This window comes from Trachemys scripta, chromosome 1 (genome assembly GCF_013100865.1).
Source record: "Trachemys scripta elegans isolate TJP31775 chromosome 1, CAS_Tse_1.0, whole genome shotgun sequence".
Lineage (NCBI taxonomy): Eukaryota > Metazoa > Chordata > Testudines > Emydidae > Trachemys > Trachemys scripta.
This window is the reverse complement of record NC_048298.1, coordinates 252,469,224-252,494,173: the sequence shown is the minus strand read 5'-3', so window position 1 is coordinate 252,494,173 and position 24,950 is coordinate 252,469,224. Positions and strand designations below refer to the sequence as shown.

Here is a 24,950-nt window from a genome sequence, read left to right as displayed (position 1 = left end):
CTCTTATTGAAGGCCAGCCTTCTGATGCTTGGGCAATCATCTGGGGTGGAGTGACTGGGTGGCCGGAGGCCCCCCACCGTGTTCTTGGGAGTCTGGGTGAGGAGGCTATGGAACTTGGGGAGGAGGGCTGTTGGTTACACGGGCTGTAGCGGCGGTCTCTGCTCCTGCTGCCTTTCCTGCAGCTCAACCATACGCTGGAGCATATCAGTTTGATGCTCCAGCAGACGGAGCATTGACTCTTGCCTTCTGTCTGCAAGCTGACACCACCTATCATCTTCAGCCTGCCACTTGCTCTTTTCATCCCGCCATTCAGCCGCCACCTCTCCTCTCGTTCATACTGTGCTTTTCTCATGTCTGACATTGACTGCCTCCACGCATTCTGCTGTGCTCTATCAGCGTGGGAGGACATCTGGAGCTCCGTGAACATATCGTCCCACGTCCTCCGTTTTCTCCTTCTAATGTTCACTAGCCTCTGCGAAGGAGAAACATTTGCAGCTGGTGGAGGAGAAGGGAGAGGTGGTTAAAAAAGACACATTTTAGAGAACAATGGGTACACTCTTTCGTTACAAGGTCGCATTTTTCCTCTGCCCGCCAGTTTGGTATGAGAGATCACTCACGCAGTGCCAGGCAACAGATTTTGGCTTGCAGCCAGCCATGGTAATCCACAGTCTTTTGGCTTTTTTAACCGTTTTAACATGTGGGAATGGTTTCAAACAGCAGCGCATTTCCCATATCAAGGATGAATTGGGTTGGCCATTTAAAATGGGTTTTCAATGTAAAAGGAGGGGCTGTGGTTTCCGGGTTAACATGCAGCACAAACCCAAGTAAACCACGCCCCCACACACACACATGATTCTCTGGGATGATCACTTCACCCCTCCCCCCCACCGTGTGGTTAACAGCGGGGAACATTTCTGTTCAGAAGAGCAGGAACGGGCACCTCTGAATGTCCCCTTAATAAAATCACCCCATTTCAACCAGGTGACCATGAATGATATCACTCTCCTGAGGATAACAAAGAGAGATAAGGAATGGATGTTGTCTGCATGCCAGCAAACACCGGGACCATACGCTGCCATGCTTTGTTATGCAATGATTCCAGACTACGTGCTACTGGCCTGGCGTGCTAAAGTGTCCTACCATGGCGAACGGGATAAGGCAGCCCTCCCCAGAAACCTTTTGCAAAGGCTTTGGGAGTACATGAAGGAGAGCTTTCTGGAGATGTCCCTGGAGGATTTCCGCTCCATCCCCATACACGTTAACAGACTTTTCCAGTAGCTGTACTGGCCGCGATTGCCAGGGCAAATTAATCATTAATCATTAAACACGCTTGCTTTTAAACCATGTGTAATATTTACAAAGGTACACTCACCAGAGGTCTCCTGTGTGCCCTCAGGGTCTTGGGTGAGTTCGGGGGTTACTGTTTCCAGGTCCAGGATGACAAACATATCCTGGCTGTTGGGGAAACCGGTTTCTCCGCTTCCTTGCTGCTGTGAGCTACCTACATTACCTCCGTCCTCATCTTTCTCGTTCCCCGAACCCTCTTCCCTGTGTGTTTCTCCATTGACGGAGTCATAGCACACGGTTGGGGTAGTGGTGGCTGCACCCCACTGGCACGCAGCTCCGCGTAGAAGCGGCAAGTTTGCGGCTCTGCCCCGGACCTTCCATTTGCTTCTCTGGCTTTGTGGTAGGCTTGCCATAGCTCCTTAATTTTCACGCGGCACTGCTGTGTGTCCCTGGTATGGCCTCGGTCCTTCATGGCCTTGGAGACCTTTTCTAATACTTTGCCATTTCCTTTACTGCTACGGAGTTCAGCTAGCACTGATTCATCTCCCCATATGGCGAGCAGATCCCGTACCTCCCGTTCGGTCCATGCTGGAGCTCTTTTGCGATCCTGGGACTCCATCATGGTTACCTGTGCTGATGAGCTCTGCGTGGTCACCTGTGCTCTCCACGCTGAGCAAACAGGAAATGAAATTCAAACGTTCGCGGGTCTTTTCCTGTCCACCTGGTCAGTGCATCTGAATTGAGAGTGCTGTCCAGAGCGGTCACAATGAAGCACTGTGGGATAGCTCCTGGAGGCCAATAACATCGAATTCCGTCCACACTACCCCAATTCCGACCCGCAAAGGCCGATTGTATCGCTAATCCCCTCGTCGAAGGTGGTGTAAAGAAACCGGTTTAAAGGGCCCTTTAAGTCGAAAGAAAGGGCTTCGTCATGTGAACGTGTCTAGGCTTAATTCAATTTAACGCTGCTAAACTCGACCTAAACCCGTAGTGTAGACCAGGCCTTAGGCCCTCCAGTCTTTAAGAGGTGAGCCCCCGTTACACCTAATAATTTCCATGTAACCAATAACTTTAGCTGCCACCAGGCTGTAATATGATCATAAGAACGGCCATACTGGGTCAGACCAAAGGTCCATCTAGCCCAGTATCCTGTCTTCCAACAGTGGCCAATGCCAGGTGCCCCAGAGGGAACGAATAGAACAGGTAATCATCAAGTGATCCATCCCGTCGCCCAGTCTCAGCTTCTGGCACCAGTAGGACAGATGTTTGCTATGAATGGGAAGAGAGGTATGCACAGGGCTACTCTATATTAAAACATGGCCCACACTCTGAAAAAGTCTGGGAACCTCTGGCTTAGGTAATGGCAAATTTTCTAGAACATGCCTGAGTGTTGTCTCCATTCTGTGGGGAGTAGGTCATGTCTGCTAAGACTTTCAGAGTCCCCATTTTCTCTTTCCCCGTGTGTACATCTGAGATGCACAGCCTTCAAATGGAAAGAAGAACTACCGCTGATAACAGGAGGCCACTCCAGGTATCACCTCCTGCACCACCTGTTGGCTCACCTAGGTGACTGCTGCCATGCCCTTGTATTTTACCAGAACATGAAAACCCGAGAAGAAGGCTTTGCTAATAGCAACGAGGCTCTAGGAAATAGATGCTGCAACCATATTTTTCCGGGGGCCAAAGAGAGGTTTCTAAAGGGGCTATCTCAGCTATCAAGAACCAAGTGTGTATAACAATGATTTGTACATATTCATCCACTAAAGGAAGAGTTGTACTGAAGGAATTATACCTAGGCCTCACTCCTTATAAATCCAAAACTTCAAAGGAACTAGAGAAGTGTCACAAAATGAAGACATTTGAAACAGATGTATCTGTTAGTGATTGGTTTGATAGCAGCTAACTCTAAGTAGTTCCATTACACCAGCACTGCAACCTGAACATTCCATAATGGAATAACAATTAACACATTTCACTGTCACCACATTGTTACTCTCAATTTCTTTTGCCATACACTATTACTTGTGGGAATATTCATTTACCAACAAGTTCAAAGATGGTTAACACTAGCTGATCTCCCATTAAAATTAGTATCTGTGTCTTTTACACTTCATTCCAGCCCCTAAATCAATATAATCCTTCATTAAAGACAGAAGGGTATTAGTATTTATCCCAAGATGATGTCATGCTCAAGCCCCCTTCATGGCTAAAGACTCTATCTCATAGTTGCTACAAGAATTAGGCGCACCTGTCTTTAGCATCTACAAGAAAAGTCATGGGGTCAGTGGGAAGAGTGGATTTTGAGTAGAGTGTCAAAAATACTCACCCACCTTTGAGTAGCTTTACCTTAATGTCTGTGGATCTATGCACCATAGGTTGACACTTACATCTCAGTGTTGCCTACAGTAGAACCAAGTATCAGTGTTACCTTGTTATGAACATCAGACACAGAATAAGGATGTCTGTAAGAACACATCATTAGAGCACTCTCTCTTTAGCCCAGTGAGGCAGCCCATTTGCTCATATGAGTATGGGTGAATGTCTTAGATTTAGACAAAGGGTGTGTTCAAGAAGAATGACAGAAGTAAAGAGGATGTGAAACCCAGTATTCTTTGTATATTATTAGGGAGATGGGGTGTGTGTGTGTGTGTGTGTGTGTGTGTGTGTGTGTGTGTGTGTGTGTGTGTGTGTGTGTGTGTGTGTGTGTGTGTGTGTGTACACTATTTGCAAAGAAGCCATGATGCAATGTAGGGTGGATCTCTTTTTCTACATCATATTGAAGTAACTCTCTTCTTTGCCAATGAAAATATACCCAAAGGCCAATTGAACCGTAGGAAAAGCCTGATGGGATTGATCCTTATCTTAAATAAACAAATACCATTAACCAGTTTTAAGAGTGTTGTAAATCTAAATGACTCACTGCAATATCCTCTTCCTTTTTGCCCCTCTGCTCAGCATCTCCTTGTGACACTAGGGCTGCGTCTAGCTGCAGATGCCACAGCGCAGTGAATGACAAAAACTGCTTCTTGTTGCAGCTGCTGAATATTAAGGAGGATCTCACCACTCATCTTTCTCCATGGGCCACCATCTCTCGACCTGGGGGTGGCCTGGAATTTTTCTACCAGCTCTCTCACATATCTGCTATCAGGACAGTCTCCTCTCCTTGTAAGTACCTGGATAGGAAGGATTTATATTTCAGTTCCATCATAGAAATGTAGAGCTGGAAGGAACCTTGAGAGGTCACCTAATCCATCCCTCCATGCTGAGACAAGATTAAACATACCTAGACCAAACCCAACAGGTTTTTATTTAACCTGTTCTTAAAAACTACCAATGACAGGGATTCCACAACCTGTGCCAGTGCTTAACTATCCTTATAGTTAGATAGTTTCCCCCTAATATCTAACCTGAATAATTCCTTGCTGTAAACTAAGCCCATTACTTCTTGTCCCATCCTCAGTGGACATGGAGAATTGCTCACCATCCTCTTTATAACAAACTTACATAAACCGAAGGCTGTCATTTTCCCTCTCAGCTCTCTCTTCTGACTACACATCTTCAAGTCTTTCAACCTTTCCTCATAGGTCATGTTCTCTAAACCTAGTTCCTCTTCTTTGGACTCTCTCCAATTTATCCACACCTTTCCTAAAGTGTGGGGCCCAGAACTGGACACAGTACTCCAGCTGAGGCCTCACCAGTGCCAAGCAGAGCAGGACATTTACCTCCCACAACTTACAAATGACACTTCTGTTAGTACACCCCACCAACAGTAATTTTCATCCTACCCCACATCTTAGAGAGGGAAAGGGGGAAGGCAGACACTGATGGTTCCTCTCTCCCTGAAAGAGGTCACTGATGATGGTGGTACTGTCTCCACTCCCTAAAAGGAGAAATGGCAGTGACTGGAAATTGCTAAAGGAGGAAATGTGATGAAATGTATGGGGCCGAGACATGAGCCCCATTTATCCTGATACTTGCAGGCAATGATAGCTGCTTTAATGACTGGTGGCAATACAGAGGTGTTGGAAGGGATTTGATTCCAGTGGATCCTTCTCAGACTCCTAGGATTGAATCAGATCTGTTGGCAAGAGTGTATTGCTAAAGCAAGGTGGGTTGAGACAATTCCTTTGTTCATCCTGGTTGCCTGATCTCCTTTGATTTACAGCATCTGCAGAATATTTTACCATTTGCTAAGCTTCTCCCTCTACAGCCCTGACAGCTTCTGCCTAAAATAGGAAGAGAAAATAGTAAATTTCAATAGATGGACCTTTTCAAATGGGTTAAATAAAATCTTTATGGGAAAAAATAAAACTAAAACTGATCTTGCATTTAATTTAGCCAGCCAAGGAATAAATGTAAACATTCATTTATGTTAATTCATTAATTGGTTGATTTATAGGCACAGTGTCCATAGCAGCTGCAGGATATCCACACTTTAGGAGGTAATGGCCTCTTTTCCCTTGGTCAGGGGCTGAGTACATTTTGCCTGCCCAAATCTCACTGACCACAGCAACTGGGAATTCAGCTGCTTGGGCCTCTGTGTGGTGCTTCATGCAGCATCACAGACTTTTGAGAGTGACTGTTTGGGTTCTACTACATACAGCAAGTAGTAATGCAACTGGAACAACAGAGAGTGGTCTTCATTCCAAAGCCACAGGTGCAAGATGAAGCATTAGCCGACATATGCAAAGCAAGCAAGTAGATATGGGCTTGTCTACACTGGCAAGTTTTTTCGATGAAACTAATGTCGCCAAGGAAAAATCGACAAAAGCAAAGTCGCCAAAGCGTATCTACATTCGGGGCACCTTCGTCGACAGTGAGAGTAATGGATTGTGGGTATGTATCCCACAGTGCCTGGCGACACCATCCATCGCTAGGTGTTGTGGGAATGCAGAAATGGAGCGCGGCGTATCCTGGGATGTGCAAAATATACCATCATGCACCACTTTGTGTCCCACCCCTCCAAAGGTCTCTGGTTTCCTTTTGCGCCATTTTCCCAATTGTCATTCTTTGGTAGTGCGCACCAGCATCTGCAATGAGAGAGGATGGATCCTGCACTTCTCTCCTATGTGTTGTTAGCTGTCGTGAGGACATCGCTCATGGCAGCACAGTTACTCTCAGAGTTACTCACAAAGTTAGCAGAGGATGAATCACAGGCACCCGAGTGTGATATGGACGGCAGCAACTTATCAGTGCTTTGTGCATTCACAGAGCAGCTGCATACGGTAGACCGTCGCTTTTGGGCTAGGGAATCAAGCACTGATTGGTGGGACCGCATTGTCATGCAGGTGTGGGATGACGACCAGTGGGTACAGAACTTTAGGATGCGTAAAGCAACCTTCATGGAGCTATGTGATGAGCTGGCCCCCGACCTGCAGCACAAGGATGCCAGATTGAGAGCTGCCCTTTTGGTAGAGAAGCATGTCACAATCACTGTGTGGAAGCTGGCGAATCCAGACTGCTACCTGTCAGTCTCAAATCAATTTGGATTAGGAAAGTCCACTGTTGGGGCTGAATTACTCCAAGTGTGCGGGGCAATAAATTGCATCCTGCTGCACAGGACCATGACTCTGGGAAATGTGCATGGAATAGTGGATGGCTATGCAGAGATGGGTTTCCCTAACTGTGGTGGGGCGATTGATGGCACACACATTCCAATTTTAGCTCCAGACCACCTTGCGTCTGGATACATCAGTAGGAAGGGATACTTCTCCATGGTGTTGCAAGCGCTTGTGGATCACCAGGGGTGTTTCACGGGCATCAATGCAGGCTGATCTGGAAAGGTGCATGACGCACACATCTTCAGGAACAGTGGCCTGTACAGAAAGCTGCAGGCAGGGAATTTCTTTCCAGGTCACAAGTTCACAGTGGGGGATGTGGAAATGCCCATAGTAATCCTGGGAGACCTGGCTTACCCCTTACAGTCCTGGCTTACATGGAGCACTTGGACAGCAGCAAGGAGCGTTTTAACAACAGGCTGAGCAGGTGCCGCATGGTAGACGAATGGGCCTTTGGCTGTTTGAAAGCTCACTGGAGGTGTTTAAATGGCAGGCTAGACCTTACCAATGATAATATTCCCATGGTCATAGCCATGTGCTGCACTTTGCATAATCTGTGTGAATCTAAGGGTTAAATGTTTGCTCAGGTGTGGAGCACTGAGGCAGAGCGCTTGGCTGAACAGTTTGAACAGCCAGATGCTAGAGCTGTCAGAGGAACCCAGAGGGCTGCTATTAACACCAGAGAGGCTTTGAGAAACCATTTGACAATGAGGGGCAGTAACACGTCTGCTTTGGAGTTGCTTCCCTGGTGCATCCACATACAATTTTGGGGCCCAAGTTCCGTGCAACACAATGCTTTAGAAGCCTGTTCCCGAGAGTGAATTGATTGCTATGCACTTTTGTAGAACACAGAATAAAAACACTGTACCATTAAACACCTTAGGCTTTATTTATTGTTAAAAAGGTTAAAACCTCACAACTGTGTGTAGCTCCAGCTATCACTGTGCAAGCTGTGAGAGGGGGTGGAGTGATAGGGAAACTCAGGAGTGCTGTGAAGTGAAAAGGAATGTGTGGGCATAGAGGGGGGTGGGATTGACAAGGAATTGTGCATCTGCTGCAGTGGCGCTCGAACTCGGATCGGCTCAGTCTGCAGCTGTATCAGAGACTTGAGCATCTCTGTCTGATCCTCCATAACTTTTACCATCCGCTCTGTTGCTTGCCTAGCAAAAGCAGCATTCTCTTTTCTGTCCTGCCTTTCGGCTTCCCAGCACTCTCTGTCCCCTGGTCTGCAGCACCTCGCAGAACATGTCTTCTTTGCTGCGCCCAGGTTTTTTTCTTATCTGCCACAGCCAGTCCGCGGGGGTGTGTGATGTGTTCTTCAAGGTTTGTGCTGAACAGAAGAGCGATTGTTACATTCCAGCAAACGATTGAAACATTTTAGTAAAAAGGACATTTTGCTAGTAGAAATCACTTTCTCTGTGAGACTCTAGGCAGGCACACAGCACCCCAATCATGGTGAGTTTCGGGAGTGGGGGGAAAGGCAGTTGTGCATACGGACAAAAAGGTCACAGCTTGCAGGGCAGCTTTGCAGGGATCTCATTCTAAAATTATTCCACACTTTTTCACAGGCGGCCAACCTGCTGTCTGACATCTTGCTGCTGCGGGTGACCAGAGAAACCAGGGCTCAGCTGCTGAATGGTTGCGGCTTCCACCCTGGGCTATATGCAGCTCAGCTATGTGCCGCTTTGGTCCCAGCTCGAGTGATTGCTAAATGTCACAGTACAGTTTCCTACAATGGGGGAAACTAACAAGGCTGCAACCCTTGGAATCTGTGGCAGAGGATTAACAAGTACCTCTTGGAAATCTTCCAGAGCCTCTCTCTGGAGGATTCCCTGCAGGTTTCAATGTCCATCGACACCCTGCTTGGCCATGCAGATTAGCTACATAGGGCAATTTCCAGCTCACAGAAAACACTACCTGTTTCTCACTTTTCGATTCCCTAAACATGCCACAGCAACTTACACGGAGTCTCATCTGCTTCCTGCTCCCCGTTGAGCACTTCTGGAGTGGAGAAAAGTTCCTGGCTGCCTGCCTCACCAGGTGACCCTGCTGGGAGCACCACATCCTCTTATAGCTTGTCTTCTTCATCCACAATTTCAGCCTCCGGGTTACCCCCTTTTTCAGCTGCATGTGAAGTATCCACGGGGCAATTGGCAATGGAGGTGGGGTGACCACCGAGGATAGCATTCAGCTCCTTATAGAAGCGGCAGGTCTTAAATGCACCATCGGAGCTATGGTTCGCCTCCCTCAGCTCCTTTATCTTCGCTCTGCACTGCGGCATGGTCCGATCATAGCCCTTTTCGCACAAGCCTCAAGAAATTTGCCCATATGTGTCCCAATTCCTACAGATCACTCACAATTGTGACTGATCAATCCTCTCCCCATATACTGATCAGATCCAACAACTCAGCAGTGGTTCAAGCGGGAGCGCGTTTGGTGCGATAGCCAGCCATGCTCACCTGGGAAGCCACCTGGGAAGCTCTTCTGTGAAGCCAACAATCAGGAAATGAGATTTAAAATTCTCAGGGCTTGCAAGAGGGAGGAGCGGGTTGGCTGCAGGGCAGCGGAGTTCAAACTGCTGACCAGAGCAGCAGCATGGGAATTGTGGGATACTTTCTGAAGGCCAATAAAATAAAAAAACAAACAAACTGTGGTTTGTCGACAATAAAAGGAGGGGAAAAGACAAAAGTCTCTCGCAAAGGTGGAAGATTTTTGTCGCCAAAACTAGGCGTGGTTTTTTTTTTCCAAAAAAAGTGACCTTGCAGTGTGTACGCTATCGCTGTTTTGTCGCTAAATGCCAGTTTTTGGCGACAAAACTTGCCAGTGTAGACAAGCCCTAAGTCGTCCAAAGCAAACATTTAATATCACTTGAGCAAACCGCTCCTGCTGAGTGTGAAACATTCATTCCAGATCATAAACATTAACAGGCAGGGATAGAAGTTTGCCTCAATAACAGCTCCAGGGAAAGGGTGACTGATACTTTCCCTCTTGGAACAAGAAGCTGGAGGGAAAAGCAACCTTTCCAGTGGATCCTTGGCAGCAGCAGCAGCAATTCCGACCAGTTTCTTATCAGTCATTTTGTTGGCAATCCACAGAAGGCCCCTCCCAGGGGCCCACAAGTTTCTCTGTTAAACAATCAGTGGAGTCCAGCCAATAAGCATTCACATTCATTGGGTATGTGTGTGTGTGGGGGGGGGGGAATAGCGAAGGTTTCCCTATTAGTCAATTAACTAAACCATTAGGAAGTCTTTTTAACCATTGTCTGTTGTCAAATGTTCCTCACGGGGCACCCTGAAGCTTCACAACAGCTGGTCATTCCATACCCTCTGCTGAAGCGTCCCATCCCTCTCTTCAAATAGGAAAAACTGAACACTTAGTTTATGCCACAGGTGCCCTTGCAGGAGAATCTTCATGCTGTTCCTGCTGTCACACCCCCTATAAACAAGCAAACTCTCCCTGGGGAGGGGTTCTAACCTCTAGAAGGGTCATGAGAATGGGCCCCTCTCCCAAGGCCTTGTAGAAATGATTCTGAGATCTCTCTGCAGGGAGCAGACAGAGCCCTTGCTCTACCCGCAGTTCTCATGAGGATGAGACTGTAATCTTCCGGGAATGTGCTTGAATCCCTTCCCTTCCCTTGGGCTTCAAGAGGATGAACCTGTGATCTCTCTCCAGGGAGCATTTAGTCTTTCATTTTTTTTTGCTTTCAACAATTGTAACTGGTTCTGCAAAGCCTTAGTCTTTTGTTACAGCTTCTTGCAAACATACAAATACATTTACAATCTGTCCAATGAGAGAAAATGGTGTAGTGTAATCACCCCAAATTGAGTGCATTCAGAATAAATCACCTACCACAAAAGACTGTCCACAACAGACCACTAACAATCCACTCCACTCTAGGCTCATAGAAACTGACATTCAAAGTCACATGCCCAAGTTTTCACAGAAACTAAATTTTAACTTCATGAGTATTCACACCAATCAGGGACCAGAAACAATACCATGTGACTTCTCTGATCGGTCACAAATGACCGTCACAGCTCAAACATCAGGAGTCATTAAGCAAATACTCACAAACAGCTGTTTGCAATCCATACAAAGACCGAGTAATTTAAAATAAAGAATGTATGTGAGGAAATCACCATCTGATTGTGCAAAGGGGAACCAAATTCATTGTTGTTATTAATCATGTTTATTACTGTAGGGCCTGAGGACCAACCAAGAATGGCACCACATTGTGCTCGGTGCTGTACAAACACAGAGTAGCAGACAGTCCCTGCCCCGAAAAACTTACAATCTAAATAGACAAGACAGACACAGGATGGAGGACAAGGTAGAACACACAAGCGGAGTGAGCCATGTGATGGCAGCAAATAGTGTGTTAGTTCTATAATGAGGATGATGATTTGAGGTTGGGGGTTACTTATGAGGGGATCAGCTAAATGGAAAGAAAGAAAAGGGAAGATGGGTGAGGACAGGGCAGAGGAGCAGAGGGTTAGGGGGTAGATTGGAGTGTAGCTGGATAAGTGACTCTTTGTGAATTACTTGCTCAGCTCCATTTGCAGAAGTCACTTCTCCAAAAGCTCGCAGATGTTAAATCAACCAAACCACATCAGAGCCCATGTCTTGGGGTGCGGTCTGACCTTTTTGCAATGTGCTGCAAGCACAAAGTGATCATGGAGCTAACACTGCTGTTATTGGTAAGCCAATGTGGTAAAATCACCCCACTAAAGGAGGATTCTCTAGGGATGTCAAGCCAGCAATGCCGCACTTATGCCAGTGTCTTCTTGGCTGGTAGTGTATGGAGCATTACCAAGGAAAGAGAGGTGAGACATGAACCTGCTTGAAACTTGCTGATTCTCAGCTACTATAATGGGCCCTTGAGACTCTTGACAGTCGATGTAACTTTAGAGCAAAGTTCAGGCAAATCTACCTCATGACATGGGACCAGCAGAGCCAGCTGTGGATGATAAGAGCCCAAAGATGTCTTAGAACCATGTTTCCGAACAGCCCTCCTGTGGTGCAGTGTGCGCACTCCTTGGCTGCAGCCAGGGATCTGGGCCCACATCTCTGCCAGAAGATGCTACAGGCGATGCCAAATGCAGCACCTTGGCAAAGCAAAGTGCAACAATAGAACAGAGTTCGCACCAACCCAATCCCTTTGCCTGCACCCAACAATGCAATTCCTTTTTATTCTTTTTTTTTTTTTTAATGTTGTATTATTGGAGAAGATAACACTCTATCCTCGCCACTGTTACTTTAAATTAGGGCTGTTGATAAAACGCAGTTATCTCACGCTATTACCTCAAAAAATTAACTGTGATTAAAAAACTTAATTGCAATTAATCGCACTGTTAAACAATAGAATACCAATTGAAATTTATTAAAATATTTTTGGATGTTTTTCTACATTTTCAAATATACTGATTTCTATTACAACACAGAATACAAAGTGTACAGTGCTCACTTTATATTATTTTTTATTACAAATATTTGCACTGTAAAAATGATAAAAAAAATAATATTTTTCAATTCACCTCATACAAGTACTGTAGTGCAATCTCTATTGCAGTGGTTCCCAGTGGTGCAGACCGAGGGATGTACTGGCCACTGCTTCCCGCAGCTCCCATTGGCCTGGAGCAGTGAACCATGGCCACTGGGAGCCGCGATCGGCCGAACTTGCGGACGCAGCAGCTACACAAACCGGCCCGGCCCACCAGGGGGTTTCCCTGCACAAGCGGCGGAACAAGTTTGGGAACCACTGCTTTATCGTGAAAGTGTAACTTACCGATGTAGATTTTTGTTTGTTACATAACTGCACTTAAAAATAAAACAATGTAAAATGTAAAACTTTAGAACCTACAAATCCACTCAGTCCTACTTCTTGTTCGGTCAATTGCTAAGACAAACAAGTTTGTTTACATTTATGGAGATACTGCTGCCTGCTTTTTATTTACAATGTCACCAGAAAGTGAGAACAGGCATTCACATGGCACTTTTTTAACCAGCATTGCAAGGTGCCAGATATGCTAAACATTCGTATGCCCCTTCATGCTTCCGCCACCAATCGGGAGGACATGCTTCCATGCTGATGATGTTTGTTTAAAAAATAATGCATTCATTACATTTTTGACTGAACTCCTTGGGGGGGAGAATTGTATGTCCCCTGCTCTCTTTTATCTGCATTCTGCCATATATTTCATGTTATAGCAGTCTCAGAGGATGACCCAGCACATGTTGTTTGATTTACGAACACTGTCACTGCAGATGTGACAAAATGCAAAGAAGATACCAAAGTGAGATTTCTAAAATAACTACAGCACTCAACCCAAGGTTTAAGAATCTGAAGTGCTGTCCAAAATCTGAAAGGGATGAGGTGTAGAACGTGCTTTCAGAAGTCTTAAAAGAGCAACATTCAGATGCGGAAACTACAGAACCCAAACCACCAAAAAAGAAAATCAACCTTCTACTGGCAGCATCTGATTCAGATGATGAAAATGAACAGGCGTCGGTCTGCACTGCTTTGGATCGTTATCGAGCAGAACCCATCATCAGCATGGACACATGTCCTCTGGAATGGTGGTTGAAGCAGGAAGGGACACATGAATCTTTAGCGCATCTGGCACGTAAATATCTTGCAACGCCGATTACAATAGTGCCATGCGAACACCTGTTCTCACTTTCAGGTGACACTGTAAACAAGAAGAGGGCAGCATTATCTCCTGCAAATGTAAACAAACTTGTTTGTCTGAATGATTGGCTGAAGTGGGACTGAGTGGACTTGTAGGCTCTAAAGTTTTACATTGTTTTATTTTTGAATGCAGTTTTTTTGTACATAATTCGACATTTTTAAGTTCAACTTTCATGATAAAGAGATTGCACTATGGTACTTGTATTAGGTGAATTGAAATACTATTTCTTTTGTTTTTTACAGTGCAAATATTTGTAATAAAAAATTCATATAAAGTGAGCGCTGTACACTTTGTATTCTGTGTTGTATCTGAATACAATATATTTGAAAATGTAGAAAACATCAAAAAATATTTAAATAAATAGTATTCTATTATAGTTTAATGGTGTGATTAATCGCGATTAATTTTTTTAATCGTGTGATTAATTATTTTAATCACTTGACAGCCCTACTTTAAATCACACAGATCCTGTCTTTGGCCAGATGTAATAATTTGTTGCTTTGCACCATTCTTGATGCTGCTGCTTATTTATTAGTTGTATTACCGTAGTCCCTAGGAGCCCTAGTCATAGACCAGGTTCCCATAGTGCTAGGTGCTGTACAAACACATGTACATCTTCAAATGATTTATCTTGCACCTGGGACTCTGTAAATAAAATCAATGCCTGTTGTTAAACCAGTCACACTTGCCCCGCCTAAGCGTTTGCAGACTGGGACCGTAAACATGGTTGTCATAATAAAAATGCCTAACTTTAAAAAATTCAACTTTTACACTCTCTTTATTTTAGCTAATTCTAATTTTAGTGAACAAACCTTTACCATGAGCTAATTCATTCAAGGAGAGGCTGAAGCTCAGTGTTTCATCTCTAGTCCTTTCTTTTAAATCATGTATATTTATCCAATAAATGAACCAATGCCTCTTGGAGTCCTATGCACAGAGACTGCAAAATATAAATGAGGTAAAATAAAAATATATTTTAACTTCAAATAAAGCTCACAAACTTTCTACCTTAGATAATCCAAGAAATTAATGTCTGTTTCATTTATGGTGTGTGAAGCTGAATGCAGTTTAGGTTCAACAAGTGAAATTTCATTATATACCCTGTGCACGGCTCTGTCCATCGGCTGAGTTGCTTCCAGCCTTATTCACCACATTCCCCTTTCTATTAGTGTCCTACAATAACAGCCCCTTCAGGGAACATTGGCCCTTTGATTCCAGTTTCACGGATCATGTGTTCCCTATTTTACAAATATTAACAACAAATAATTGATGCTCAGCCCCCACACCCCGTGTCCTTTCTGCCAGAGGTTTCTAGCACATAGCTGAGTTGGAATCTCACCTTTACCACAAACTCAGCAGGCTACAGACTCTTTGAGATAGCTTGGTCTCCTCAACAGTTAACCAATCCAGGAGTGATCTTTCTCTGTCTCCCTGTTACCTGTCTCCAAGTCTAGTGAGCTATCTTTCTGTGGAGTCTCAGAAAGACAGACGGTTCTCTGTGATGATCCCTGCAAGCTCTCTGGCTGTTGTGTCTGTCCACTATCATGATACACTGTCCATTGCCATGAGGTGGGAAATCCATATCCACAGAGACAAACACTGAACCTCAGGCTTCTTGATCACGTAACCATAGTATCTTCATTAATTGTAGGGTGTGAACTCAGAGAGAAGAATTATGTAGCCCCATATCCTGTACACTATTCCACACGGGCAAACCTGCACAAAGCCCCAAAGGAGCACCTACCTGGAGCAACTTGCAGGGTTAGGGCCACAGATAGCAAAATTATTTAAGAGACAGTATGAATTATAGATCAAAGACCAAACAATACAGTACAATCCTTGGGCCATCAGTCCAACATTCTGAGTACATCATGGGAAAAGTTCTTGGCAATAGTTCTGTTCATCGTTGTTTTTTTTCCCCAACTAGAAACTATGAGGAAGATTTTTTAAATGGGTATGTACGATTAGGTTCCTAAGCCCACATATAGGCACTAGGTAATTGGGCTGACTTTCAACACTGCTCAATATCAACATTTAATTGATGTTCCCTTAGATGTTCAAGATTTACCAGTATTGAAAAGTGTGTGTAGGTGTTTCGGTGCCACATTATACCACTGACCCACTCCTATATTTTGACTATAAATTTTAAATCTTGCTGTTAAGTAACCACTATTGAAAATCATATGCAGACAACCATGCAGTTTAGAGCTGCATAAAATACTTTCATGCTATTTTGAGACATCTAGGAAAAGGTACATTTCTATAGAAATCTGACCCCAGAGCTTTGGCCACTTACACTTGCTGACTGGGTCAGATCTAGTGTATTTTCTGAGCCTTCAAAATAAGTTGAACTTAATTTTTTTTAGACCACGTATATCCTTGGTGTTAGCTGGCAGAACAAATTACTTCAGTGGGGTTTGTGCCCATTTATGGAGGACTGAATTTGATCCTATATGTCATTGTTTCTCTTTAGCTGATACTGCACTCTTTGATGGTGTGGAAACATGGCTGAGGGCCAATTCCTACCCTCAGTGCAGACCACTAAGCTCAAGTATGGCTACAACAAATAATATCATTAATATAATCATAACAGCAATTTTCAGGCCCAGATCTCAGCAGGTATAGATCCACTGAATTCAACGGAGCTAAGCTGATTTATACCAGCAAAGGATCTGGCCTTCAGAGCCTTACAAAGATCTATAATAGTCCAAATTACAGGAAAATTATTCACTATTGTAGATGTGTGGTTTTGACAAAGAAACTTTCCCATGTATACTTGAAGTGAGAAGCCCTGATGACAAGATAGCAGTTTGTGGAATACCTAATTGCTAAGAAATATTTTGTATAAATTCTTTGTATGACTATTCTGACTGTAGAGTGCTCAGACCTGAAGAAGAGCTCCGTGTAGCTCAAAAGCTTGTCTCTCTCATCAACAGAAGTTGGCCCAATAAAAGATATTAACTCACCCACCTTGTCTCTCTCATAAGATGTATGGCAGCAAGGACAGACGATCTCATCCCAGAGTCGAGGATTTCAGTCAAAGATGAAACAGAAAATATAAGATAGCAGCCTTTTCTCCTTTTTTCAGAAGCAGCATTAAAAAGTCTTTTTTCATCTCCAAAATACTGTGTCCTAAAGCAACAATATAAATTTTTCAAATAAGTCAGCACATTTGAAATCCTATTTCTTATTTCCCCTACCTAGATTTCATAAAATCATGAATAAATTGAGAAAACTAAGAAGTCTTTCCATCTTAAACTTAAGCCCGAGTTATATATATATATATATATTTTTTTTAATAAAAAGGTGAAAATGCCATTCAGAGAATGGAAGAAAACATGGACTCCAGTTCCTCTAAAACAATATTGTCCCCTGTAAAGTACACTGAACTCCTCATGCAGGTAACTGATACTACAGACTGATAGTGACGACTACACACATAAATTGTCCCACTTGTACAAGATGGGGATTGCTCAATTTGTGTGCTATACTAAAAAAATTTGATAAGAGAAAAATGCTGTACTATATATGCAGTGCGTTTCAGTGCAACTGGAAGTTAGACACTGACCTTAAAGAGCTAGCCTCACAACTAAATTTTATAACAAGCCTGCCCTACCTTTTAACAATTTGTGTGTGGAATGAAAAAGTGAAAAGATGGAAATCTCTGGCAGAATAAACCCCTATAAGCCAGTATCAGTTACATATTTTGATTTAGAAGATATGTAATGAAAGAACAATTACCAGTTTTCTAACACGACAGTTGTCCCATTCGAGATAGAGTGTAGATATTGTGGCGTGTAGCTTCACACCAGCTCTGAGTGAGGATGAAGGAGAGAGATTTCCTCCTCCATACCTCTTCTTGGGAATTCATTGGTTCTGCAGCTTTCTCATCCTGCTGGTCTATTCTGGCCTTTGTCTCCTTGGGCTCCTGCACACCCTATAAGAGAACTTGGGCGGTTCCTAGGTCCTGGTCTGGTACCCATTCTGCCCCTGGTTATCGTCACACAGCCAAGACGCCAGCTCTGACTTCTTAAGCTTTTAGATTTTAGCTTCCTTTCTTTGCATAACTCGACTCGCTGACCTTTCTTGAGCTGTTCACTTTTCCTGTCTGTCTCTTTACTCTCTTCCCAACAAAGGACAATATTTCTTTTACCTTCTACAATAAAGAGTTTTGCTGCTGTACAGCCAGACCTTTTGGGGGATCAATAAGGGATTCTGTCATTGCCTGCCATGTAACTTGGGTGTGTTAGTGCTATGCGGTTCTTCTTCGTGGCTCTGCCCCCAGTAGCCAGCCTGCCAGTGTAAGGTTTCCACCAGCTTAGTTACTTCTTACTGGGTTACCTCAACAATCCTTGCTGGTCCCGAGTCCCCCCAAATCTTTCTCCCTGAGGTCGTAACTACCAGCCACTTGGACTTTTCCCATCCAGTTCATCACCACGAAGGGCATGAAACCTGCCCCCAGTTATCCATTCACTTTGGCGCTTATGCTCCCCACAGTCTGCACAACAGAGGCTTACTGGAGGCAGAAACAAACAAAAAAGTTTGTTTAATAGAAAAAAAAAAACAACAACATATCACAGATTCCAAGCTGCAATAGTAAGGAAAGCCAAAACACATACAAGTCACACAGAACAGAAAGACAAAATCTGAGGCTTTACATTTCTCTCTGAGCTAAATTCCCTTGGTTAATACAAGTTACCTATTGCCTCTGAACGGTTTTCCAGCAGGCCCTCTGTCCTAGAGGGATCCAGTGCTTCATGGAAAGCACCCTGCTTAATTGCTGACCCTTCATTTGTGGATAGCCTTCACTTCCCTTGCTTTTAACAGAGTTTGCAGGGTTTTCTTTCTTTTCCTAAGGACTATGGTAATTCATGATCACACAGAACAGGGGTGGGGTTTCCCAGAATGGGGTTTTCTTTTCCATTTCAAGTTGTTTCAGTGTTTTTCCCATTCATTTTAATGGTCCACCATTGTCTCCTCCTACCTGAACAATGCTAGGTGCTCAGAGTGTGAACACCTGCCTGGGAGGTGCCCTCCCAGCCTGTCTCTATGGGCACAATTACAATTTTCCACACATAAATACATGCATCAATTCAAAACCATAGCCTGTATACATATCTCCTAATGGCCATCAAGTTCAGAACATTACAAGTTTTCACAAAAGACCTTAGTTGGCATATTTTACATACAGAATAACAGTGTCTACAACCAGTTGATTCGATAGCTTATTTTGCAGGGTTCAGACCCCCCCATACTCCCCTTTGGGTGTCTGGACCTTGATTGTCACAACAGCCTTTTTCACAACTGCATCATATTGCTGGCTTATAATCAACTTGTGATCTACTAAACCTCCAGATGCTTTTCAGCAGTATTACTTCCTAGCCAGTTATTTCCCATGGTGTATTTGTGCTTTCAATTTTTTTTCCCTTCCTAAATATAGTACTTTGCACTTGTCTTTAATGAATTTCATCTTGATGGTTTCAGACCAATTCACCAATTTGTCAAGGTCATTTTGAATTCATTCCTTTCTTCCTGCTTGTTTGCTTAAAGCCTGCTATTAAACTAAATCAATATATTAATATAGTAAACATCCCAACAACAAACAGATGTAATGGTAGGCACTCACAGCTGGAGCAATCTCTGGCAGCCTGTGGCAGAACCAAGGTTGTGTCTCTGCTTTGGTTTCCCTTCGTGTGCTTTCAATAAGTTCAGTGAGGCTGATACATATTGAACCCCTTCAGGGGTCTAGTTTATTCATTCCAAAGGGGAACATGTTGCACAAATGAGCCTTCACACCAGCGTCCTCAATGTCAGGAGTAGGGGGCAGCGTTAACCTCAGTCCATCATCCCTTCCATCCAGGCTCCTTATCACCAAGGCCCTCTTGACTCAGAACACTCTTCTGGAGTCAGGGCAGTGACAGATAGTGCAAATATCTGTTTCTCCTCCGACCCTTTGTCCATCTGGTCTGTTTAGGCTGTAAACCCTCTGGGGAAGGGACCGTTTCTTACCATGTGTTTTTATAGCATCGAACACAACTGTAAGGGGCCCTAATCTTGGTTGAGGCCTCTGGATAGTGCCACAATACAAATTATTTCAAGTGCAATACTGCATTTGTGTCTTTACATGATAATATGTGTGATCATTACAACAGGGTTACACATACTTTTGAGGATTTTATCATCCCACTTTTTTCACACAGCAATACGTCATACCATACAATCAACTAAAAACCCTTCTATGGCCATAACAATCTAACAGTCATTACACAAATTCCAAGAAAAACTAAAGGGTATGTAGAAATCCACATTCTTCTGTTAAAATATCAGAAGTTCACCCTCATCAGAGGAAATATTTAGTCTTTTTTTAAAAAGAAGAGTGAAAACAAATATGAAAAGGTCAGATTTTTGTGGGGGAGAGAGACCAGGCAATCTGAAAAGCAATACTTTTCAGGGAGGTCTCTATACCATTTTTGGGAGTCCTAAGAATCTTCCATTTCCCCACAATTTTATCCATATGCATCATACCACTATTTTTCTAACCATAGGCTGGAAAGTTTACTGGAACCAGTCAACAATTACTCAGACAACCAGAAAAAACTGATCTTGATCAAAGAAAGTGATGGCCTCTTTCAAGGACTGGGAATGCTGGTATTGCTGCACTTTAGCGTAGATCTACCTTAAGAGTGAGACCTTGGTGCAGGGAATTCAACAGAACATTGCCACAAGGTCCACAGGACCCAGGGACAAACATTATTTAAAAGAATTCTGTGCAATCTTCCTCCTTATGGTGTTTATTCTTCCACAATTTGTCTATTTTGTACAAACAGATGATATCAGATACGCCATGACTGTCATTTGTCGAAATTACAATTATTTAGATCGGAACCAGGGGTTGCTCTTAGTCTCCTTCCCAACAAATAAACCTATGCACTGGTGACTTTGGAGTTGTTGTATTTGAAATAGTCTATATTAGAATGAAGATTCTAGAGAATTTTAAGGCAGCTGATGGTGAAGAGGTTGTTTTAAAAGGCTTTAATAACTCAGAAGATGGAATTCATTTCCAAGAGATTCCTATTAAGGAATGTATATCACAATGACCCATGCTGCTTGTAAGTAAATTAAGAATATTTTCAAATGTGGATGTGAGAACTGTTCAGTTGAATTCTACCTGAAATGGATATGTAAAAGGCTTATCTGGAACAATACTATGTACATTTAACAGTCAAGAGACCCAACAAATGGAAGGCCAATTCCCTCCCACACTTTACTTAAACGCTAAGCCGTAAATTTGATTGTTAACAATAAGGTGCACTGATACATTTTTACTCATCTGAAAATAAATGGACCAGCCAACGTTACCCTACATAATTGTTAAAACAAAACAGCAACAGATGTTAAGAAAAAAACTGAACAATGATTTATTGATTAAATCTAACCTGCATTATTTAGCTGAACTATTTTTTAAAAGAGTACAATGTGGATTTAATGGCAATGAGAGAAGTTACTAGAAATGAACATACCAGTTGTCCTGTTCAACAACTTACACAGGTTTTCAGTTTGATTTCTATGACATTGACATTTGAGACATATTGCCAGTATTGTCCTGTCAAAACACGTTATACAGCATAATCAGCATTCTCATAGATGCCTAACATTTTTGTGTGCATTCAAAAAGCTACAGTATCAAATTAATTCTAAGTAAAGTATACTAGTTGAGAGACTGATATAGCAAGATCTGTCTAGCTTTCATGCCAGTGAGCCGGCAGAACCTAAAAACTTTGGATTCTTCTCTCAAATATAACATAGAAGTATTTTTGGCTGAAATGGCCTAGAGCCACATTATACCCTTGATCCATGCACATGATTCTCCTGAATATTGATGGAAATGATGGGCATAGATTCACAGTACAATATGGCCAGATGCCTGCACTTTTGTAGTATGTTTAAAAACTCCAGCATATCACACACAGTATGCATGACTCTCCTCTTATCTTGTTGTAAACCCAAGACATAAATCCATGCAAGGCCATAGAATTGCACCACTGTAAAACAGGGTTAGGTGAGATTAGACTCAGCACAATAAAAGGGCCTGAATGTGAGACCCTTATGTTAAATAGCACCCTATCAAATGTCGCCCTATTGAATTTAATGGGAGTAATTGTGGAGGAAGGGTGTCAGAATCTGCTCAAGCAGAAAAGTATTTCACTTTGGAACTTCATGATAACAATAAAAGAGTGTTACTAGGAGCCAGATGCCACACCTGTGTAGATGGGTAAATGCAAACAAACTACAGCGGAAATGGATCATTTCTGCTATGCAGGTAGCCCATACCACAAAGAACCCACATCCAGGGATGCTGCAACCCTTTGAATGTCACAGAGCAGAGATCTGTAGCAGCTGGTCTCTATTTTGAACCTTGGCATAAATGGGTGTGGCTGGCAGGACACATCCACAACAGTACTACATGCTAAGTCCTTTACTGGATCAGAACCTAACTTATGAACACAGAATACAGATCTCTTTCCTTAAATTCTTCTCAAAATCAGTAGGGGCACAAAATTACAAAAACAACGAGGAGTCCTTGTGGCACCTTAGAGACTAAAAAATTTGGGGAGGGGGGTCAGTGCTAACGAGGCCAATTCAATTAAGGTGGAAGCGGCCTATTCTCAACAGTTGACAAGAAGGGGTGAATATCAAGGGAAGGAAAATTACTTATGTAGTGCTAACAAGGCCAATGCAATCAAGGTGGATGTCGCCTATTTCCAACAGTTGACAAGAAGGTGTGAGTATCAGCAGACGGAAAATTACTTTTTGTAGTGACCCATCCACTCCCAGTCTTTATTCAGGCCTAACTTGATGGTGTCCAGTTTCCAGCACTGACCTCCCACTTGGTAAGGCAACTCCCATCTTTTCATGTGTTGTAATATTTATACTGCTTACTGTATTTTTCACTCCATGCATCTGATGAAGTGGGTTTTAGCCCATGAAAGCTTATGCCCAAATACATTTGTTAGTCTCTAAGGTGCCACAAGGAGTCCTCGTTGTTTTTGCTGATACAGACGAACACGGCTACCACTCTGAAACCTGTCAAAATTACAAGTGATATTTTTCTATCCATGAGAGCTGAAATGGCAACTTCACGAAGCTTCACTTAAACAGAATTCTTGATGCAAATTTTTTAAATGCATTAATTTAAAACAGTAAAATAAAAAAGTATATTTAATGAATTTGCTGTGTACCCTGCAGGTGAAGATTTGGCTTGAATTGTATTAAGGCACAATAAATGCAAATAATGTATAAATTTTCACAATGTGTTTTGCAGAAGATAACTTTCCACTACATAGTGTTTACTGATGACAAGTCTTTCAATAAGTATTTCCTCTAGTTATTTTAATACTTTTTTCTTTGATTACCTGGATAAAAAGAGGAATGTATATTAAATTATTTAAATATTGGTGCACTGCAAAATATAAGCAAAATGTGACCATTTTCTTCTAAAATACAGTAGATTGATATTGATTTTCAGCATTTGGATCTCAGCAAAGGAAAATTGAAATTTTTACGTTAATTTCCACAGACCATACCTGTATTACATTTTAATTTAAAAATTTATATTTATAACAATATGTGAACTTATCTCTATAAAAATGTATTTTTGGTTGGTTCAGTTCTTGTTTCTGCCAGTTTGTAAAACTGCTTTAAAAAGATGGAGTATATAATAAGTACTGCATTAGAAAATGGTGTGTTATATTATCAAAACTGCTGTAAGACAAATTTTAAAGTGACACTAAACAAATTGATTTTACATGCTTTCCAAATGGGAAAATAGAGAAACTCCAGGTTTTCTAATAACCTCTAAAACTGCACCCCAGAATTGTTAGATGCCCTGCATCTGTGATTTAAATATGAAAGTCTCTACCATGTAACTTTCAAAAAACAAAACAAAACAAAAAACAGGTCTGCCTAATTCCTTTAGCAATGGAAATTTATTTAGATGGAAATGATAAATGTATTGCACTAAAATTAAAGAAAGAGCTAGATGAAATATTTTTCTTAATATGAAATATGATTGTTGTCTAGTGCAAAAAGCTCCACTCTAAACACTGTCAGTCATCCAGTTTAAATGATTTCCGGTTTGCATTCTATAGAAAGCTATCATGTCTACGCTGGATCACAGTGCAGTTTCACAAAAGATTAATCCTGAGGCAGCATCTATTGAAGAATGTGTGACAACTTGACCATTCTGAATAACTTCTGGGTAATTTTTACTGAAGTAGACCTAGAAAAAGAAAACATCCATACACTGATTAATTTTACCCATCACTGTTAAACATTTTTTAGTTTCAAAAGACATAGTTCTCCAGATTAATGCAATGTAAGCACAGAAATTAATTTCCTTAAGGAAACTGAACAGGAACTTTAATTTAAGAAAATTCAAGAAATAGCTCCTTACTCATTGAGGAATTAGTAAAATTACTCTGATCTTGCTCTCTGATCAGAATAAAGTGTAACTGAATCCTCACATGACCTGTAGATCCACTCAAGTTCTGATAATTCAGATCAATAGATATATTTTATCATTTTGCATTAAACAGATAAGTAAAATTATTTTACTGGCTCAAAACATGGAGATAAATTAAAAACAGGATGACAAAGAGGCTGGGAAATCTAGAGTCTGCACAAGGGTTTCTCATTTTCACACATAAAATGAACACAATGGATTTGGATGTTAATATCAGGTTGTAATCCTTATATTTTACAAACTATGATTGACAACCATTGAAACTTCACAGTATATGTATGAAATATCCCAGCGTTTAATTTGTGCTGCAGAGCAGTTATAGGGCCTATAGAAATGTGATCTCTGGATAGTGTACCACAATAATGAAAGGAGAAGCAAAAGCCTTAACAATGACTCAACCAAGCAACTTCTCTAAAACGTAAGATGATACCAAATAATAGGACAGTTCTTTGCCAAGCCTTTGAGTTCTTGAATTCTACCAATTTCTAGCTGAACTAGAAGAGATACAGGTTTCCTGATAAATGTATAATCAGAACATAAAGGAAATGAAATGCTGTCAAGTTTCACTGTTCCACAATCATCAGTTTTTAGAAGCTGTATCATATCTCTGTTCCTTGACAGATGCGCATAACAAAATGAAATAATGTCAAGACTTGTGTGCTCTTATCTGAAAATGTGTTTGGGTGAAAAAGGACTTCAAATGTAATTTTTTCAAAGAAGAATGTGAAAAGTTTTGTTTGAGTCTTTAAAAAACAGAAAATACGCTATCTTTCTGAGGCTGACGTGTCACAAGTTAGGTCTCATATTCAAACTGTCCTGAATATGGCTTGTGAAACATTTCTCCTATTTATATTTTGGGGGCACTGTCAACAAAGTTAGCTTTGCCTGATAATT

At 42.2% G+C, this 24,950-nt stretch overlaps 1 protein-coding gene and 1 long non-coding RNA gene across 3 annotated transcripts in view; both read right to left on the bottom strand.

Annotated features, from left to right (window-relative positions):
- Positions 1-4,715: 4,715 nt before the first annotated feature.
- On the bottom strand, positions 4,716-22,202 carry LOC117870854. Its single transcript, XR_004644053.1, has 4 exons — positions 17,276-22,202; positions 16,505-16,666; positions 14,353-14,474; positions 4,716-5,513 (listed from the first exon to the last, which is right to left on the bottom strand). It is a non-coding gene; the product is annotated as an uncharacterized LOC117870854 (long non-coding RNA).
- A 333-nt stretch (positions 22,203-22,535) lies between these two features.
- Positions 22,536-24,950, bottom strand: part of ABCC4 (ATP binding cassette subfamily C member 4) — a 224,509-nt gene continuing 222,094 nt past the window's right edge. For both annotated transcript variants that reach the window (XM_034758263.1, XM_034758264.1), the window contains one exon: positions 22,536-23,813. In XM_034758263.1, coding sequence (XP_034614154.1) covers positions 23,706-23,813 — 108 coding nt within the window. In that variant the 3' untranslated portion in view covers positions 22,536-23,705. The remainder of the gene's footprint in view (positions 23,814-24,950) is intronic.